The sequence below is a fragment of the Pseudophryne corroboree genome, chromosome 8 (genome assembly GCF_028390025.1).
Source record: "Pseudophryne corroboree isolate aPseCor3 chromosome 8, aPseCor3.hap2, whole genome shotgun sequence".
In the NCBI taxonomy this organism is placed as follows: Eukaryota; Metazoa; Chordata; class Amphibia; order Anura; family Myobatrachidae; genus Pseudophryne; species Pseudophryne corroboree.
Genome location: NC_086451.1, coordinates 435972352 through 435994421, shown reverse-complemented (window position 1 = coordinate 435994421; position 22070 = coordinate 435972352). Strand labels below are relative to the sequence as shown.

At 43.3% G+C, this 22070-nt stretch overlaps 1 protein-coding gene, 1 non-coding gene and 1 pseudogene across 2 annotated transcripts; 2 read left to right on the top strand and 1 right to left on the bottom strand.

Annotated features, from left to right (window-relative positions):
• LOC134949467 (heat shock 70 kDa protein-like) overlaps nucleotides 1-6290 on the top strand; it is an 82813-nt pseudogene extending 76523 nt beyond the window's left edge.
• Nucleotides 6291-15628: 9338 nt separating this feature from the next.
• On the top strand, nucleotides 15629-15816 carry LOC134953688 (U2 spliceosomal RNA). Its single transcript, XR_010185714.1, has one exon. It is a non-coding gene; the product is annotated as a U2 spliceosomal RNA (small nuclear RNA).
• Nucleotides 15817-19432: 3616 nt separating this feature from the next.
• LOC134949466 (heat shock 70 kDa protein-like) lies at nucleotides 19433-21799 on the bottom strand. The gene has a single exon (XM_063938043.1). It carries the CDS (start codon nucleotides 21365-21367, stop codon nucleotides 19433-19435), a length of 1935 nt encoding a protein of 644 aa, XP_063794113.1. The 5' UTR covers nucleotides 21368-21799.
• Nucleotides 21800-22070: the final 271 nt, after the last annotated feature.

The window sequence follows — 22070 nt, the reverse complement described above, 5'->3', positions numbered from 1 at the left end:
AACAATAAGAGGGGTCCCAAAAGGAGAATATTTGAGAACACGCCGAAATTGCTCGAATGACAAGAATTTTGAGAAAAGAGCAAAAGAACTTAGAGAGAAGCTGAGTCTGAGGGGATACAGCAATAAGAACATCAAAAGTAGCTATAAAATAGCAGCTAACAAAGATAGAAAATCTCTCATCTATCCCAAACAACGAAGGGAACCCCAAGGGGAAGAATTACAGAAGGTCAGATACATTGGAACCTTTTGTAATGAGCATAAGGAGATAAGGGACATTTTACAAAAACACTGGCATGTGGTGATCACGGATGGAGATCTAAAAGAGATGCTGGGAGAGACAGTACACACAAGTTGGAGAAAATCTCCCAACTTGAGAGATACCCTGGTACACAGTCACTTTCTACGAGAAGGAAAGAACCGAAGGAACAGACCATTAGTGGGATGTTTCCCCTGTGGAACATGTAGTACCTGTCGGTACATTGAGCAGATTAAGGAATTTCAAGATCGGTATGGAAAACAAAGAAAAATATGCAGTATATCAACTGCAAATCAGTAGGAGTGGTTTACTGCTTGGTATGTCCTTGTGGTAAGAGATATGTGGGCATGACTGGCAGACAATTAAGGATACGTGTCATGGAACACATCAGGAACATCAAAAATGCTGCAATGGATCTACAGAGACACAAGAAAATTACCAGTGTGGCAAGCCACTTTTTGAAGGTTCATCAAGGAAATGAAAGAGATCTTAAAGCCTTTGGTATAGAACAGATACATATTGGTATCAGAGGTGGGGATACCACAAAGGAACTCCTAAAAAAGGAGAAGAGGTGGATATTCCTTATGAACAGCATGGATCCCTATGGAATGAATGAGTATAATCATTACTCCTCCTTTCTGTGAGACATTTTAGAAGTATAGAATCACTATGAGTCCAGTGGTCTTCTCCTTTCCTTCACTGTGTAACTCTTGATACTTACAATTTTTGAAGCAATGGGACACAATAGAAATGGAATATGACAAAGGCGATACATATATAAAGTGAAACATGAGAATGACTGACATAGTGGCTTAGATGATTCAAGGAATCAGATGAATCAAAAATGGGATGACACATTACAATAGGACAAATACTAGAGAGTTTCTCACGAATTGGAAGCTCGTCCTTACAATATAGTGAGGTAGAATGATACAATATGGAATAAAAATAACTGAAAAGCTATAAACCGACCGTATTTGAATATGGGTAGTGATTTTGGGATTAGAAATATAGTCAGAATTGGTGATTAATATAGATAAATAATAAAGATGTATATCTTGGGATTATGGGTTGTAAGCACAGAGTGGTAGTGGCACAGTGTGTCAATTTGAATTTCAGGCACTTCACTTAAGTTTGCATGTGGGAAGGGGAGTGCATTATTTATAATAAAAAAAAGGGAGGGGGGGGGGTAAAAAGGGAAATGAATATTCAGTATTTGAGTATGAACACTTAAATCTAATGATAGATCACGTAGTAATAATATGAGAAAGAACACAATTTAATCACTGAACACAGTCACTAATTTAGATTTAATTATACTATCTCCAATGAGAAAGATTTGGAGATGGATTGCACATATGTACAGGGTGGAAACACTAAGGAGAATAAAACACAGTAAGAGAAATAAGATATGCACTTTTTTCATAAAGTAATGATGAAAGAGTATTATTATAATGCTTGATAACATTAGGAGACCATACATAAGATAGTGATTAATATTAGGACACTTGCATGTAGTATTGAGATTATAAGAATAACCAATGATATTTATTAGGTGTATAGTAATGTATTAGGAAAGGTCACTATTAGAGTAATGGAAAGATAATATTGGGCACGAGGAACAATATAATAATTAATGTCGAATAGAGTTGGATGAGTTAAATTAAATTCAAGATATTCCAGTCATATGAGAATCCTCAAAATAAAGGATGTGTAATTCTTCCTAATTCATGTCGAAATAATTATTTACCCTCAAAAAAATTTGATATTGATAATTTTTGTAGGAAGAAAGTAATTATTACTGGGATCAATGTGATAATTCTGAGTACATTAATATCCTAAATTATGTCTCAACAATACTGACATAATTATCTGATTCCTCTGATCACAGTTCTAATGATATAATTTAATAGAATGTTTTACTAATATAAAAATAGTAGAAATGTCAATGGCTTTGCTATTGTAATAATGTCAGAACTCATGGCACAAGTGTGCAGCAGAATCTGAATGATTGACAGCCTTCAGATCCAATCAAAATAATGTATGGGGGATATAAGGAGACGGAAATCCTGGCTCTGGTTAGCGCCCTGAGGAAGCCTAAGGTGGAACGGCCGTGGGCTGCTTCCGGGTGGTGTTTTAAACTCAAAGTCAAACCTAAAAAGATATTAATGTGTCTATAATTGTATTATAATTGTATTGTCCTCCCACTGAGATAAGCTATTGCCTCGAGATCGCTCCCTCTCACGATCTCCGCTGCCAGCAGCGGCTTCGTGTGTGAAGCCGTCAGACAGAGATAGAGAGCGGGGAGTCCCGGCGTCAGCCCGCATATACACTGAGCTCAGTGCGGCCAGCGGCATTAAGACGGGCGGCCGGACTCTATGTGCTCACCTTATGATCACAGCATACAAAGTTATATGGTGCTGTGACCGCAATATATTAAATACAATCACTATCTACAAGCAGTCAGTATTATCAGACAGGATAATAATTTAATTGAAAGGAAACTTTACTGATACTGAGAGATTGTAATGAAATAACAGTGTTGTGCACGGCTGCTTATAATATATACAATTCTCTGATGGGATGGAATTGTGATGGTTAATACATACAGGCTGACATATTGCTTATAGCTTATGAAACAACATATTTGATATGGTGGGAAAGACATCACCTGAATGATATTGTAAGGATGGTGTGCTAGTCTTAGATAAGTGGGCAACACATATTAAAAATCAAGCTATTATTAAATAGCTATAGTATATAAGAATTCACTAGTAAGTGTTGCGTCAATTAAGGATAATTAGTGGAGGAATCATCTTCCCTGTATAAAGACTAGCAGTGACACATCCTTGGAATAAAACTAGCAACATTAAAAAGCTACAATTTATAAAAACAGCAAAGTAGCTACATTGTATAAGAGCATATTGGAAAGTGTTGCAAAAGGATAAGCAATAATACTGCCAGCCTGTTGTACCCACTAAAAAGCAGTTTATAGGACAATATCAATAAAAGACATGGACACTGTGTTACAGGCAATATAGCCTTTATTGAATCAATACTTTGAGGGATCACCATCCGGAAACTAGTAGTTTTTATTTTCACATTCTGTTTTTCTAATTCACTATTTTAATATTTCACCAAATTCCTAAAATTTTTAATGCATACCTAATAAAGAATAGACATTTTAAGTAAACAAATAGTGGTTGAGTGCGTCCAAGAAAATGCTTCTTTCTACTTTTTTCTTTGGTAGGTTGAGGAGGGTGTATGTAGTATTGTCAACACATACATCCAGTAGTATAAACCGTCCCCCAGGGTCAAGAAGCCTTCTACTTATAGAGTATTGCAAATTGGCATGGTAGAGGACAGCCACCACCCTAGATTTAGAGTCGTACGGGGCTGAGATACATTCCCCAATCCAAGGGGCACGTAAGGTACATCTAGGGTCTTCCAACCAATGTGTCTCTTTAAGAAATACAATATGGGGGAACATACGTTTTAAGTGGGATATCACTTTCTTTCTCTTAACTGGGTGGTTAAGACCCTCCACGTTCCATGATACAATACGAAGTAAACTATTACGTGGATCGCCGTCTATATGAGATAGTGGGGGGGCAACAGAGGTCACATCAGCCCACCCCCACAGGTGAAAATATTAAAGTGAAGATGAATAAGGTAAAACAGGGTCCCACCTCGTCCCAGCGAGCCGGGGGGAGAGCACCCCAGGAAAGGAAGGGGGCCCCGGCCTAGGCAGACACAACTAAATAAACATTACTAACATCAAAAACATCATGAACAGTGAGTGAGTAGAAAATAAACCAGGAGTGTGCATTTAACATACACAGGACACTCCGCATGCAAGACCCAATTGTAGACTCGGGTTAGTGGTAAATTTTAAAAGAACAAGGTCAGTCAATAGTCAAGTGTTAGGAGGAGAGAAATGCAGCTTGGCCTCTTCGGGGTCATCAAAGAACAGTGGTTTACCATCTTCGAAAACTCTGAGGCGGGTCGGGTAAAGTAGTGAAAACTTGACCTTTGTATCAAAGAGATGTTTGCAGATAGGGGCAAATTCTCTGCGTTTAGTGGCCATGAGGGCAGAGAAGTCCTGGAAGATGAGGAGGCGGTCGCCATTAAAAGATAAGCTAGCAGTCTTACGGTAGTGATCAAGAAGTCTCATCTTGTCCGCATAGTTCAGGATTCTCATTATAACAGGACGAGGGCGCCCCGTAGAATTTTTCCGTTCAGGCCCAACCCTGTGGGCCCTCTCAATGACGAGTGTAATCCCCTTTAGATCCATGGACAGTTGCTCTGGGATGCCCAATGAGAGGAGATCCATGAGCTTGTGGCCTTTAATCGATTCTGGAATACCTATGACCCTCTAAATTGTTACGTTGGCTGCGATTTTCGAGGTCATCGAGCTTCTCTGATGGTTCGGAGATTTCTGGTTGTTTGGCTTGTACACTACGTTGAGCCGTCTCTAGGTCATCCTCCAGGGATGATATTCTCTGCTCCGCTTCATCGAGGCGGCTTGAGTGCTGACTAAGCTGGGTCGAGGTAGATTTGATGGCTTCTTTAATGCCAGCTAATTTTTTGTCCAGAAGGGACCCCAAAACCACTATCAAATCTTTATGTTTCATCTTCGTCTGTTTGACAGGCGGTCTGGATTTGCGGGAGCATCGAGAGAGAGCGTGAAGTCGAGCGGTCCGAGTCGGAGGAGTTGCCACAAGGAGTGTCTTCCCGAGACAGCAGTGTAGCATTTGCGGATGTCATTGGCAAAGGGATCAGGAATTTTTCCATGCAGAGGTATCAGAAACAAAGGGCAAAAGAAGCGCGCAGAGAACTTGAATCGCTGAAGGTGTATCGGGTCTCACATATGACGTGCCTACTGCCAATGTCATCACATCTTGATCAAAACAGGACAGGGAGCAGGAAGAGGGAAAACGATCCCGTGTTTAAGGGAGGATCAAAAAAAAGTCACAGAGTACTTACATTTATCCTCAGTAAGGCATATGCCAAAAAAATCAACAAGGGTAAATAAAGAGTAAAATATAAATCCCAAGAGACGTACTAAAATGGGGTAATCTCTCAAAAAACAGAGCCTGCCAGCTGGCAGAGAAGAGCAGTAGGAGGGTCCGTTTCAGCAATGGAGATTAATGCTCGATAGATATGGGATCCCCAGCAGTTGAGTTGTCAGACCTCTAACTGGGCAGGGTATAGTGGAGTGTTACAAGCGGCCATGAAGATCGTCCCTGCAGGTTCCAAGCCAGGGTAAACACCCCTCAGGTCATTATATGTAGGCCTGCAGGTGCGCAGGTGAGTGAACACAGCCTCCGGACACTGGGGTTAATGGTCAGGACACAGGGAGACAGGGGAGGACACCTTACCAAGCCTCAGTGAGCTGTATGGCATGCAGTAGCAGTGTCTTCTCCCCAGGTCCCAGTCTCCTGTGAAGCAGCCCGCAGCAGCAGAGGAAAGATGGCTGCCGGCCAATGCAGCAAGCAGTGAGGCAGCTTTCGGCCCCTCCAGCCGGGTGTCTGACAGGATTGGCGGCTGTGGGCTGTGCGGGGCCTCCCACGGGTGGTGACTGGGCCAGGGAGCTCAAGGAGAGAGGAGGAAAGTCTGCTTTTATTCCTCCTCTAACTCCAATCCGTTGATTTGATGGTTCCCATGGAATGAATATTGGACTACTAGATGACAGAATTAGGATCTAATTTCCTTATTATTTTTTCACTATTATATGGTGGATGTACGGTTGCCATTGAGATTTTCCTATTCAGTAATGTTGGCAGCGTCTGTTGCCTAATCTCTTCTATGGTGCCCTAAACCTTTAATTTACTTTTTGATTGTCCTTTTTAATAGACAGATGCTATTGCTGTGTGCTATTACTATGTACTGAGTAATGTAAAATGTCTGTTACAACGCTGTGCTTGCCCTCTCTTGTTATTTTTTTTTTTATTGAACATCTTGATGTGTGCTTCCCCCTGTTTCCCTCCCTCTCCTTTTCTTTCTGTATCCCTTCCCTTGGCTCTTGTCTTAAAACATCAATAAAAATTTAATATTGAAAAAAATAAAATAATTGTCTGGTTTTGTCGATTACATTGACCGTAAATAATGTGAGTTGGTCCTGGGCCACCAACCCAGGACAACCCTGCAAGTACCCAGAGGCACCCTAGGGTGCCTAGGCACACAGTTTGAAAACTACTGTGATAGGATGTAGCTGCATGTGTTAAAAAAATTCCATACATCTAATTTTATCCTGTTTGTTGCAAATAATATCACTTAAATGAGTCTAGTTGCGCCAATTGGTACAGTATTTCAAAGGATATCTTATGGTCTAAGCCGCAGCCAAGGAAAGAACCCTCAACTAAGTTATGGGATAGTTAGAAAACAGAGTTTGTTCTCCAGCGCTGATACAATGGACCTAATAGATACAACACTAAGTAGATGGTGACAGGAGGCAGCTGTGTCAACCATTGGTGTGTGGATGACCTAGAAACTGGCATGTCAGAGTATTGGCTTTGGTAGGCTGTAAGGTTACTAACATGGGTACTAAAAGGGATTTGACCAAAGCACTAACCAATGACGATTACAGGTCATCCTTGCCACATAAGGTGAAAGATGTCCCTAACGCAAGGGAAAATACTTATCTTAGTTGTATGTATGTAAACGCCAGAAGCATTACTGGTAAAAAGGGTGAACTAGAAATACTTGCAGCAAGCAAACAGTATGATATTATAGGCATTACTGAAACTTGGTGGGATGAATCTCATGATTGGACAGTCAATCTAGAGGGCTATACACTGTTTAGGAGAGACAGACTAAATAAAAAGGGTGGAGGGGTGTGTCTGTACGTAAAGCCGTTTCTAAAACCTAATATATGGGAAGATATTCAGGAGGGGACTGTAGACACTGTTGAGACATTATGGGTAGAAATTGCATGCGGGGAAAAAGGAATAAAAAAGTTAGTATTGGGTGTATGCTATAGGCCGCCTGGTATCAACGCATCTGATGATGAACTGTTACTAAAGCAAATTGAAAGAGCAGCAGGAGTAGGAGACATAGTAGTGATGGGAGATTTTAACTATCCAGAGATAAACTGGAAAAACGATTCATGTGATACTGCTAGGGGCAATATGTTTTTAAACACACTAAATGATAACTACTTAGTCCAACTAATTGAGGAACCAACTAGGTACAATGCAATCTTAGACCTGGTATTAACAAACAATCAGGACTTGGTATCGGGTATTATAGTAGAGGAACCCATAGGAAACAGCGACCACAATATGGTCACATTCAATATCAGTTTCTACAAACAGCCCTATACTGGCTCAACTAGGACTTTAAACTTTAGCAAAGCAAATTTTGAAAAGATGAGGGTATTTTTCAGGGATATTGAATGGGAAGGTTTGTTTTTAGGAAAAAATACTACGGAGAAATGGGAGGTACTAAAATTCCTGCTAGCTAAAAATACACTCAAATATACTCCTATGAGTAGCAAAAAAGGGAATAAAAATCATAAACCGATGTGGCTTAACAAAAAGATTAAGGAACTTATGGGCAAGAAAAGGCGAGCATTTAAAAAATACAAATCTGACGGGGAAGCAGAGTCATTTCAGCACTATAAGGAATGTAACAAAAATTGCAAAAAGGAAATAAGAGCGGCTAAAGTAGAAACTGAAAAACTAGTAGCAAAGGAAAGCAAAGCGAATCCCAAAAAATTCTTTAAATGCATTAATAGCAAGGGATTAAAAAAGTAGAGTATAGGCCCTTTAAAAGACAAGTTGGGAGTCTTAAGCAAAAATGATAATGACATAGCGGACACACTAAATGAGTTTTTTTCAACAGTATTCACTAGAGAGGACCCAATTCAGGGACTGACACACAATCTCAATAATGAGAATATCACACTGATAGGTACTTATTTAAGCGAGGAAGTAGTCTGTGACCGATTAAAACATTTAAAGATTAATAAATCACCAGGGCCCGATGGTATTCATCCAAGGGTTCTAATGGAGCTTCACTCTGAACTGGCAAAACCGCTATCTTTGATCTTTGAGGATTCAGTTATATCAGGTATGGTTCCCAAAGACTGGCGTATAACGGAAGTAGTGCCTATATTCAAAAAGGGAAGTAAAGCTGAACCAGGTAATTATAGACCAGTTAGTCTTACATCTATAGTGGGGAAAGTATTGGAAGGTATTCTAAGAGATAGTATTCAGAAGTTCCTTGAAACCAATAAGGTCATTAAAAGGAATCAACATGGGTTTATAAAGGACAGATCCTGTCAAACCAACTTACTTGGCTTTTATGAAACAGTAAGCGCAAACCTAGATCAGGGAAAAGACGTGGATGTAATCTTTTTAGACTTTGCCAAAGCGTTCGATACTGTACCACACATGAGACGTATCTACAAGCTACAAGAATCAGGGCTAGGAAGCACAATATGCACTTGGGTCAAAAACTGGTTAGATAATAGGAAGCAGCGCATTGTGGTTAATGGATCTTTTTCAACTTGGACTGAAGTGCTAAGTGGTGTGCCGCAAGGCTCAGTATTAGGACCGCTATTGTTCAATATTTTCATTAACGACCTAACAGAAGGTCTAGAGAGCATGGTGTCAATTTTTGCAGATGATACCAAATTGTGTAAGGCTATAAATACAGAGGAGGATGCCGAGTCTCTTCAGAACGACTTAGTTAAATTAGAAGCATGGGCAGCCAAATGGAGAATGCGCTTCAACACAGACAAGTGTAAGGTAATGCACTGTGGTAACAAGAACAAAAATTACACCTACCTACTAAATGGGGTAAAATTAGGGGATTCTGTACTGGAAAAGGACTTAGGTGTCCTCATAGATAGCAAGCTAAGCAGTAGTACCCAAAGTAGGACTGCAGCAAAGAAGGCTAATAAGATATTAGCATGCATAAAACGGGGTATTGATGCTAGGGACGAAAGTATTATACTCCCGTTATATAAATCACTAGTGAGGCCACACCTTGAATACTGTGTACAATTCTGGGCACCGTACTACAAAAAGGATATCCTGGAGCTTGAAAAGGTACAGAGGAGGGCGACCAAACTAATTAAGGGCATGGAGAAGATGGAATACAAGGAAAGGCTTGAAAGACTAGGCATGTTTACATTGGAAAAGCGGAGACTAAGAGGGGATATGATCAACATCTACAAATATATAAGGGGACAATACACAGAGCTTGCGCGGGACCTGTTTTTGGTTAGATCAACACAGAGGACTCGTGGACACTCGCTCAGGTTAGAGGAGAGGAGATTCCGCACAATACGGCGTAAAGGCTTTTTCACGGTAAGGACAATACGTGTTTAGAATTCCCTGCCCGAGGGAGTTGTAATGGCGGAATCTGTCAACACCTTTAAGAATGGGTTAGATAAATTCCTATTGGATAAGGATATCCAGGGGTATGGTGCATAGTCATGCATTATAGTTACTATAAATAGGGATAAAATGCAATGGCTGACAGCAGCATCAGTCAGAAATTTTAGTCAAATCATCATGCATAGGACACCACAAATAGGTTGAACTCGATGGACAATTGTCTTTTTTCAACCTCAGATACTATGTTACTATGTCTGGGTTGATGGCTGAGAGATGAGTTCAACGTACACTCACTATATGTGACATAAACCAATTATCAATCAAAATCATGTCTTACCCAAATGTATTTTATTATTTAATCAAATAGACCTGCTGGGTGTTTAACTTTTCACACCAGGGGCAGAATAGAAATAGACTGAGGGGCAACAAAGGGCAGGAGAGAAAGAAACCGAGGGGCAACAAGGGGCAGGAGATAAAGAGACTGAAGATAACAAGAGGCAGGGGAGAAAAACTGAGGATAATAAGGGGCAGGGGAGAAAGAGACTGAGGATAACAAGGGGTGGGATAGACAGATACTGAGGGGCAACAAAGGGTAGGAGGTAAAGAAAATAAGGAGCAGCAAGGGGCAGGAGAGAAAGAGACTAAGGGGCAACAAGGAAAAGAGAGAAAGTTACGGATGGGCAACAAGGGACAGAAGAGAAAGAGACTGAGGACAACAAAGGACATAAGAGAAAGAGACTGAGGATAACAAGAGGCAGGAGAGAAAGAGACTGAGAATAACAAGGGACAGAAGAGGAAGGGGTTGTCTTCAGTTTGCCGGCTCTCGGGATCCCGGCGCACAGTATACCGGCGCCGGAATCCCGACAGCCGGCATCCTGACATTTTTTCTCCCTCTTGGGGGTCCACGACCCCCCTGGAGGGAGAATAAATAGCGTGGCGCGCATAGCGTGCCACCGTGCCCGCAGCGAGCCCGCAAGGGGCTCATTTGCGCTCGCCACACTGTCGGTATGCCGGCGGTCGGGCTCCTGGTGCCGGTATGCTGGTCGCCGGGAGCCCGGCCGCTGGCATACCATACTACACCCACGAGGAAGCAGTGTTGGACTGGGGCATGAAGGGCCCACCGGGGGTATTCAGTTATAGGGGCCCATACTTAGGTGTGTGGCCAGCCTACAAAGGGGGTGTGGCCAGCCTCCACAGAGGCTTGAAATACACAATAGTTTGGTGCAGTGTAATGCAACATATCTACCATGTATAAATCAAGTGCACAGCCTGGAACCTGATCCCTAGAGGAAGGAGTGGGCACTCAGGCAGTGGGGCCTACCGGTGGTTTCCCTGATACCCCTGTGGGCCAGTCCGACCCTGAGAGGAAGAGACGGGGGTGGGGGGGAGTAACAGGGTGCAGGAGAAAAAGAGACTGAGGATATCAAGGGGCAGAATAGAAAGAGACTGAGGATAACTAGGTCATGGAGCCAGGAAGGATGCATGACAGCCAGCTTGTGGCTCTGTAACAAACAAAATAACAGGTGGCGCTTGACAATCAAAAGAATTTAAAAAGAACATTTATTTATATACAATGATTAAAGTTACAGCACACTCCCGGGAGGAATGAAATATTATAACAATGTTTCACAATATATAAAACTTCACAATAGTAAAAAACTGTGCACTGTATAGAAACTTCTTATTCAATTCCTCAGGGAACTAATTATAATCTATGAACTTCAATGCACATGTTTATAAAAAATATGTATGTGACTGTGCCTGAAGGATTAACACTATGTTTGATACACTGTATTGCAAAAAACACAATTGAGGTGTATAATTTGTATCTGTAAATAATAAGTAAATGAATATAATGTCATATCATAAGTCACTCACGTCTTGGTGTATCATAAGATGCTGAATGCGTTTACAGATCCCAAAAGAATGCGGTAATTTCTTTTTTAAAAAGGTGGATGGGTAAATTTCCTCCGCTGGGCAGGAGCCTGTGATTTCCTTGCTCCCTGGTGTCGTCTCGCTAAGCTAACAGAGACACACACCAGAGCCACAGCGTTGAAGGTGATGCTGCACCGTGTAGTATACCTGAGTGGGCCGTGCAGGTAGATCTGTAAACCTCCGGTATCTCCGTCCTTGCAGACAGGAGGCTGTGATGTTGGTTTTCCGGGGTGCACCCGACTACGCTGGGCAGGAGCCTATGTTGACTTTGCTCCGTGTTGTCGTCTTGCTGTTAAATATGTGACGCGCACCAGAGCCTCAGCGGGTGTAACGATGCTGCACCGTGATGTATGCCTAAATGGCCGTGCAGGTGGATTGTATCGCCTCCGGTACCTCCGTGCTTGCAGATGGGAGGCTGTGTAAGCTGGTTTTCCGGAGGTCGCCGGTCTGCGCCGGACTGCAGGGGAACAACACCCGTCAATACCTCTTCCCCAGATGACGTGGTCAGCCGTGGCAACGGGGATATGAGAGGGGGTGCAGATGCAAATGCTCCCGATAATATCACTGTAAAAGTGATCTAATCTGCACAAGTGTTGCGTGGGTGCAGCAGCTGATGAAGGTGTAAGTTCTTGTAAGAACAGCCTGTATCCTAACGCGTTTCAACGCCAGCAGGGCGTCTTTTTCTAAAGGCAGGTATGTCTGAGAGTAGGAGTGTTCTCAGTTTTATACCTGTTACTCAGGTGTAGTTGATTCTTGATTAAATACCAGCTGTCTCATTAATGTAATAGACCTCTAGCATCATGAGATCAGTACATATATTTAGGAAAAACATCACCGTATTAATATATCTTAGGTGACTCAGTCTAATGCACATTGTCATAGCATAATTATTTTGATACATAGAATATTGCATAATAATATACACAGATAATATATGAGACTGGGAATGCCTATCATGATTATTAAGAAGGGATTACTTGAACAATAATATCATACTGATTTCATATATATAATCCAATACATTAGTTCTAATTATTAATAGTTGATTTTCAAAACTAAAATGAGAAGATTCATTTTCTTTTTTCTTTCTATACTTTTATTTGTACTCAATATTTGTATAGGAATGTTTAAAACATTTAAACATCCTGATGGCCCTACCAATAGTTTTGGGGCCCAATTAAGCAAGGAGGAGAAAAATTATTATTATTATAAAGAGAGATGTGTATATGTAGAGAGAGGAAGAGACATGTGATGGAACTTATTAAAAAATGAACCTTTGTAAAATTTGTTTATAAATAAAGAACTTTCACAAAGAAAATAAATACAAAGAAAAAAAAGGGAAAAAAGGGAAAAAAACAAGAAAAAAACATTTATATAAAAGGAAAAGGTTATAAATATATGTGTGTTTGTGCGCACAAACACTGACAACCATATATGTTGTGCACACCCACACAGCAACTACGTATAAACACAACTTAATATATGTATTTATTAGGAATGGCTTAGTTCTCATTCCAGGGAAACGATCTCCTATCATGCAGTTTAAGGTGCATGTTGTCCAAAGATTACCCATGTAGATGAAACCAAACAACTAAATCTGGATGATCATTGGCACTGGGTATATGGCCAGTAAATTGGACTGCACATCAGCCTACACATAAACATGTATACACTGATGCGCAATCAGATGCTGCAAGGCTGACAGAGAACACAATACAATTTCCCAGTGCTCAAATGAACTCTAAATCAATGGTTTCATTCAAACCTTGTGGATTTAATGTTTGTAGTTTCAGAATCCACGCTGCCTCCTGCCTACATAAGGTTCTAAATCGGTCGCCACCTCTATTGGTGGTTGGAATATGTTCAAGCCCAATTAACTGGAGGCCTGTAGGATCACCTCTGTGAATCTCAGAGAAATGGCGAGGTACACTGTGATTACTGATGTTATTAAGAATGTTTCTTCTGTGTTCCATAAATCTGAGCTTCAGGGACCGTGTTGTTCGGCCCACATAATATAAGTGACAGGGGCAAATTAATAAATAAATAACATATTGAGTGCTGCAGTTAATGAATGTGTCGATTGAGTACTCTTTTTGCGAGACACTTGCTATTACTTTTTTAGTTTTATTCGCAACAAACAAACACGTTGTGCACTTTCTATGATTACAACGGAAGAAACCTGTTACCTCTGGTCCAATAAGTGTTCTTTGTGTGTTTTTTAAGGATCGATCTAATTGTCCTTTAAAAAAGCTGGGAGCTAGAATATTACGCAGATTTTTTGCTTTCTTAAAAACAATAGTAGGTGTTTTATCCAGATGTTCCTTAAGGACTGGATCAGTAAATAATAATCTATAGTTTTTATTAATTATACCTTTGATTTTACTAGCTGCTATATTAAATTTTGATTTAAATACCAAACTATATCTATCTTCATTCGTCTTTATTATTTTATTTTTATTTTTATTTTTATCTTTATCTTTATTTGCATTTATAACCTCCATATTTTCATTACTATAATGGCCAGATTCTTGTGTATTCGCATATTTCTCATTGTATGTGACAAGTGTTTCTTTTCTCACAAGTTTAGAGGCATATTCTAAAGTCTCATCCAGAACTGCTTGTGGATAATCACAGCCCTTGAATGTATCCACCAGTTCATTAACCTGTTCATGGAATTTTTTATCAAAAGTACAGTTCCTCCTGATTCTATGTACCTGGCTTTTTGGTACATTCTTGAGCCAGTTTTTGTTGTGATTACTGGAATAAGGAATATAATTACATACATCTACTGATTTCCTATATGGTGATATTGTGACGATGTCCTCTACCACCTCCACTGTGACATCTAAAAAATTCATTTGTGAGGGATGGTGAGTGTGTGTGAGGGTTAAACCATAAGTGTTGTTATTTAAATCTCTGATAAATTCAGTGACTGAAAAAGAATCCCCCTTCCAAACAAAAAACAGGTCATCGATATAGCGACCATAGAGGACCAGGTTCGCACTATGGGCGCCCCCCCAAATGTGGGTTTCCTCGAAGTCGCCCATGTAAATGTTCGCGAAACTGGGTGCGAACCTGGTCCCCATCGCTGTACCGAGGACCTGAAGGTAGTGACAGTGATCAAATAAAAAATAATTGTGAGACAGAATGAAAGCAATTGCAGAAAGTATAAATTGGCGTTTCCCCTCTGAGATGCCCATATCTTTACTAAGACTTTTTGCCACACATTCTATCCCCTTTGCATGTGGGATATTGGTATACAGAGCTTGGACGTCACATGTGACGAACATATAATCAGAGCTCCATTTCATACCTTCTACCAATTTAATAAATTCAGTTGTGTCTTTAATATGGGATCTCAGAGAGGTAGCGCATGGTTGTAAAAAGTGATCAACATAAAATGACAAATTAGATGTAAGTCCGTCAATTCCTGAAATAATAGGGCGACCTGGTGGTTCGTGCAGTGTTTTGTGAACTTTTGGGAGGTGATAATAAATGGGAGTGATTGGGTGGAGGGGGTAGAGGAACTCAAACTCATCACATGTTATTATGTCACTGGCACAAGCTGTTGTCAACATATTTTTTAGCTGTTTTTGGTAGGCCAGGGTTGGATCCTGTTCTAATGTTCTGTAAAAATTGGTGTTGGTAAGTTGTCTTTTAGCCTCCTTAATATAGTCTTCAGTATTTTGTACTACTACCCCTCCTCCCTTATCTGCAGACTTAATAGTGAAGGAGTGGGCACTCAGGCAGTGGGGCCTACCGGTGGTTTCCCTGATACCCCTGTGGGCCAGTCCGACCCTGAGAGGAAGAGACGGGGGTGGGGGGGAGTAACAGGGTGCAGGAGAAAAAGAGACTGAGGATATCAAGGGGCAGAATAGAAAGAGACTGAGGATAACTAGGTCATGGAGCCAGGAAGGATGCATGACAGCCAGCTTGTGGCTCTGTGCCAGAGGCGGAGCACACGCAAATTGTGCCTCCAAATAGCAAGTGTCAAACTCAGGAGTGTGCCTGCTTGTCACCTAAGCAGATAGGAGTAGGTGTGCAAAATGTAGATAGGGCATCAGGGGGGGACTGGCAAGCAGGCAGGTAGGCCGCTGATGCTTTTGGCTAAGATCAAGTGTAGTATCTGTTCTTATAAGTTTAATATCTAATACGCTCCCTATCTGGGGGCCATATATGAAATGGATTTTTAGAACAGGAAGATTGGAAAAGAGCTTGTTCTGTCCACACCACGCTTTGACCAAATATTGCAGTACTTCCAGGACCGGTGCACCTATCCTATTCTGTCATCCAAAAATAGACAATTGCTGCTTTTCATCTTTAAGTGTGCTTGCATAGATTTGGGCGGGGTGTGTTCAAACTGAAATCTAATTTGCAGTGTAAAAATAAAGCAGCCAGTATTTACCCTGCACAGAAACAACATAACCCACCCAAATCTAACTCTCTCTGCACATGTTATATCTCCCCCCCCCCCTCCCTTCCTGCAGTACACATGGTTTTGCCCATTAGCTAACAAATTTGCTGCCGCGATCAGCTCTGACTTAGGCCCCCTATTGGCTGTTAAAGACCTAAATGAGGACATGGGCATTCCTGGGGGCCTGGTGATGGGATGTGGAATAGGGAGAGCAAGGGCTGCCTGTAACCATGTGGGAATTCTGCTTCCTCCTGATCAGGAGCGGTCCTTGGTGCGGGCAAGCAGTGCCTTTGCCCGGGGCGCTGCGGCCTGGGGGCGCGGCCGCAGTCACCCCGGAGGCACCGCCGCCTGCCCGCACTCCGCTCCAAGGCTGCAGCAGACGCCGTGGGCTGTGTGGGCGTCCGCTGCAGCCGGCTCCAGGCACAGACACTAGAGGTCGTTATTGACCTCTAGTGTCTGTGCGACGCTATGGGAGAGACGTCATTGACGTCTCTCCCATAGAGAGGAGCGGGCAGCCAGACTGACGGAGCAGCAGCAGCAGAAGAAGCAGGAGCGGGGCAGTGGTAAGTATTGTTTTTATTATTTTGTGTGTGTGTGTGTGTGTTTGTAAGCGGGGGCACAGCGACAGGGGGCAAATAAAGAGGGGGCACAACAACTGGGGGCAAATAAAGAGGAGGCACAACTACTGGGGGCAAATAAAGAGAGGGCACAACTACTGGGGGCAAATAAAGAGGAGGCACAAATACTGGGGACACAACTACTGGGGGCAAATAAAGAGGAGGCGCAAATAAAGAGGGGGCACAACTACTGGGGGCAAATAAAGAGGAGGCACAAATACTGGGAGCAAATAAAGAGGGGGCACAACTACTGGGGGCAAATAAAGAGGGGGCAAATCAACTGGGGGGCACAGCTACTGTGAGCATAACTGGCCACGCCCCTCCCCTATGAAGCCATGCCCCCCGCACACTAACTGTTTTGCCACGGAGAGGGGGGGCGCCAGTGGAAACTCTCGCACTGGGCGCCACAAGGGGTAGAACCGGCCCTGCTCCTGATATCCTTCCTATGATACCTTCCTGTCCCTGCACCCTCTGCCCTGCACTAAGCCGCTATCTGTGTGCTATGGATTATTTTATTTTACACCTAAATGCACTCCTGGGAAATGAGCCTCATTATGAGTGACCTGGTACACGGTGCCATTTTTACGACAGTATTGTGTATTGCCAGATATTCCTAATCCCATGTAATAGTGGGTGTAATTCAGACTTGATCGTAGCAGCAAATTTGTTAGCGGTTGGGCAAAACCATGTGCACTGCAGGGGGGGTGGGGTGGCAGATATAACATGTGCAGAGATAGTTAGATTTGGGAGGGTTATACTGGCTGCTTTATTTTTACACTGCAATTTAGATTTCGGTTTGAACACACCACACCCAAATGTAATCACTCTCTGCACATGTTATATTTGCCCCCTCCTGCAGTACACTTGGGGGGTCATTCCGACCTGATCGCACGCTAGGATTTTTCGCTGTGCTGCGATCAGGTCACAACTGCGCGTGCATATGCGCAGGCGCGTCGTACGGGTACAAAGCGTATCATTGCTGGGTGATGGATTTAACAAAGAATCCATTCGCACAGCCGATTGCAAGGAGATTGACAGGAAGAGGGCGTTTGTGGGTAGCAACTGACTGTTTTCTGAGAGTGTTTGGAAAAACGCAGGTGTGTCCAAGCGTTTGCAGGGCGGGTGTCTGACGTCAATTCCGGACAAGAACAAGCTGAAGTGATCGCAGCGGCTGAGTAAGTTCCGAGCTAATCAGAAACTGCACAAAACTTTTTTGTACCGCTCGGCTGCACATGCGCTCGCACACTTGCAGAGCAAACATCCATTCCCCTATAGGCGGCGACTATCTGTTCGAAGCGCTGCAAAAAATAGCTAGCGAGCGATCAACTCGGAATGACCGCCAAGGTTTTGCCCAACTGCTAACAAATTTGCTGCTACGATCAGGTCTGAATTACCACCAGTGACTGCATTAATCCTATACTGCCCCCATGTACACTGCACAGACCCAGTTATTTCATACGTTGTCAAATAGAACCTGTATGCAGTAGCCTGTGACTTAATGTTATCTATAGCATAGCACGTGTGACTGTATAAAATATCTACTACCTGCATCATCACACTATGGGTGCATGGGACTGGATGTAGTTATGCGATACCAACCCCACGGGACAATATAACCAGTGAGAAGTCGGTTGTCCTGGTTCATAATAATGTTTTTTTGTTACCAAATACCCCTTTCAGGCTAACAAGAGCCGGGTCGCACCCGGGAATGTGTACACAGGTGCTTCCCAGGTGCGACCCGGCTTGAGACCCCTTCAGACTTGTGGCCCGACCTGGCATATTGCCGGGTTGCTGACATCACCGCTGACGCTACCGGAGGCTGTGCTTGGAGATAATCATCTCCAAGCACCGCCTCCTCCTCTGTAGAGAACGGGTGCCGGGTCGCCTTGACCCGGCATACCCGTTCACACTGCACCGCATCCCGGGACGATCCCGGATTCAACCCTGGTCGAGACCTGGGATGAAATACCGGGACGCTCGTCCCGGGATATTGTTCCTGTACCCTTTCCCACTGAGCAATTTCCAGGGTTGATGTGCGGTCATGTGCAATAACCCGGGAAATTTTTGTCAGTCTGAAAGGGGTGTAAGTGTTTTGTCATAAATATAACAAGAACTAATTGTACAGGGAATGTATATTTTCTGAGCACTGTGGGGGAGATGTATCAAATCTTGGAGAGCGATAATGTGAAGATGTTGCCATAGCGACCAATCCACTCTGGTCATTTTAAAGGCTCTGCTAGAAAAATTACAGAAGCTCCAAGATTTGATAAATATCCCTTTAAGTCACGGTCGCTGTTTCACAAAGATTCTTAAAAAATACCTGGTAACGCCATCTAGTGGTTAATTGATAAAAGTGTTTTCTTGATTTTATAATATTCTCAGTGTCCACATTGTTTATGATATTTGAACTTTATGATTACCGTACATTTCCTTGAATGAATTTAAAGTACATGAAATTCAGCTTATGGAGCCACTGTAAAGCAACTCCGAGAGTAAAGAAAACAATGCTTATAATAATACTAATTTCTAATAATCTACTACAGACCAATTAAAAAATAATTATTTTTATTAATGTAAAAATCATTGCAAAATACAGTATGAAACATTTCAGGATTCACTCATTTCAAAACATTTTTAGAATGTAACAGTTTAACCAACAATCACAATGAGGTAGGAAACTACAGAATAAATAACATTTCTAATGTTTCCTTGCAAACACTTCTAGTGATAAACCTAATTATCAAGCATTTAGCGTTGCAGTCCATGTGTGATGGAATCAGTCAGTAAATACCCAGCACAGGGAAACAGCTCTGCAGCAGATCCGTGTCCATCAGAGCTGCACCTTTACTGTAAACCAGAGGTATTAATCTACCTCCTCAATGGTGGGTCCTGAGCTGGTACCTTGTCTGGCCTGTGCCCCACAGCTGGAGCCGGGTATTTCACCACTGGGCATTCCTCCCTGGTACAGCTTGGTTATAATGGGCTGGCACACCTTCTCCAGCTCCTTCTGCTGATGGGCATACTCCTCTTTCTCAGCAAGTTGGTTGTTTTCCAGCCAGGACATGGTCTCCTTGCACTTCTCGGATATGATCCTCTTCTCCTCCTCACTGATCTTCCCTTTCATGGCTTCATCTTCCACCATGCTCTTTATGTTGAAGGCATAAGACTCCAGTGAGTTTTTGGCAGCAATTTTCTCTCTCTGTGCATCATCGTCAGCTTTGTATCTCTCTGCCTCCTGCACCATCTTCTCAATGTCTTCTTTGCTCAGCCGACCTTTGTCATTAGTAATTGTAATCTTATTCTGTTTGCCAGAGCTCTTGTCCACAGCTGACACATTGAGTATGCCATTAGCATCTATGTCAAAGGTCACCTCTATCTGGGGCACACCTCTGGGAGCAGGGGGGATTCCGCTCAGCTCAAATTTACCCAGTAAGTTGTTGTCTTTGGTCATGGCTCTCTCACCCTCATACACCTGAATGAGGACACCCGGCTGGTTGTCAGAGTAGGTGGTGAAAATCTGAGTCTGCTTGGTAGGGATGGTTGTGTTACGTTTGATGAGGACAGTCATGACCCCTCCAGCTGTCTCCAAGCCCAGGGAGAGAGGAGCCACATCTAACAGGAGCAGGTCCTGCACATTCTCTGACTTGTCTCCCATTAGGATAGCAGCCTGGACAGCGGCACCATAGGCCACAGCTTCATCTGGATTGATGCTCTTGTTCAGCTCTCGACCATTAAAGAAGTCCTGTAGCAGCTTTTGCACTTTGGGGATACGGGTGGAACCTCCCACTAGGACAATTTCGTGTATTTGTGATTTGTCTAGCTTGGCGTCTCTCAGAGCCTTCTCAACAGGCTCCAGTGTACCACGGAAGAGGTCAGAGCACAGTTCCTCAAAGCGGGCTCTGGTGATGGAGGTGTAGAAGTCAATGCCCTCATAAAGGGAGTCAATCTCAATGCTTGCCTGGGTGCTAGAGGACAGGGTACGCTTAGCTCTCTCACAGGCTGTCCTCAACCTCCTCAGGGCCCTTTTATTTTGGATGATGTCCTTCTTATGTTTGCGTTTGAATTCCTCCATAAAATGGCTGACCATACGGTTATCAAAGTCCTCACCGCCCAGATGAGTGTCACCTGCAGTAGCTTTTACTTCAAAAATACCATCATCGATAGTGAGGATGGAGACATCGAAAGTACCTCCTCCCAGGTCAAAGATGAGGATGTTACGTTCCCCACGAGATCCCTTGTCCAGGCCATAAGCAATGGCTGCTGCTGTGGGCTCATTGATGATTCTCAGTACATTGAGTCCAGCAATTACACCAGCATCCTTGGTGGCCTGTCGCTGAGAGTCATTGAAGTAGGCTGGCACGGTGATGACGGCATTGGTAACTGGATAGCCCAGGTATGCCTCAGCAGTCTCCTTCATCTTCACCAACACCATAGAGGAGATCTCCTCAGGGAAGAAAGTCTTCTCCTCTCCTTTATATTCCACTTTCACCTTGGGCTTCCCCCCATCACTCACCACCTGGAAGGGCCAGTGTTTCATGTCAGACTGCACTACAGCATCACTGAACTTCCTTCCAATCAGCCGCTTGGCATCAAACACTGTGTTCTGGGGGTTGAGCGCCACCTGGTTCTTGGCGGCATCCCCGATCAGTCTCTCGGTGTCAGTGAAGGCCACGTAGCTGGGGGTGGTGCGGTTTCCCTGGTCATTTGCAATGATCTCCACCTTGCCATGCTGGAAAATGCCCACACAGGAGTAGGTGGTGCCCAGGTCAATGCCAATAGCTGCCCCTTTAGGTGCCATTATATGATGTCCAGGAAGTGTGTGCTTGTCAGGGGAGTCTTGTGGTGCAGTAGCCTGGCTGGATTTTTCCTCTGCTGGCTCAGGCAGGTGCTGTTGCCGGTGATCTGCTGCTCAGTGGTGAGGAGCTGGGCTGTAGGTCAGGCAGGTGCTGTAGCCGGTGATCCGCTGCTCAGTGGTGAGGAGCTGGACTGTAGGTCAGGCAGGTGCTGTAGCCGGTGATCTGCTGCTCAGTGGTGAGGAGCTGGGCTGTAGTGGCTGTAGGTCAGGCAGGTGCTGGATGCCTGGTATGTAGCCGCTATGCTGCGCTGAGTATGTGAGATCTCAGCTGTAACTGCCTAACCGGAGCTCACAGCCAACATATATACATGACAGGCGCTGTCACACGTCACTCACAGCCAATCACAACGCGGTCCTCACTATGCTCGCTGCGTCGCTTAGCAACTTTCTCGAACTTTCCCGAGTGTTCCCAGCTAATTAGCCAATCACCGAGCAGCATTAGTGATGAACATTCGCGAGGATTCCAGCGTGTTAGAACTTTAGTCCAATCAGCGGTGGCCGATGTCAGTGATGTCAGAGCTCTTGGGGAAGTTTCCCGATGCTTCTCCACGGACACACCTATCAGTCAGAATCATCTAACCAATCATCGTGGGTGGTGGGCGTGGTGTGCAAAATCACTAGAACGTTGTAGAATAAGAAAGCGCTT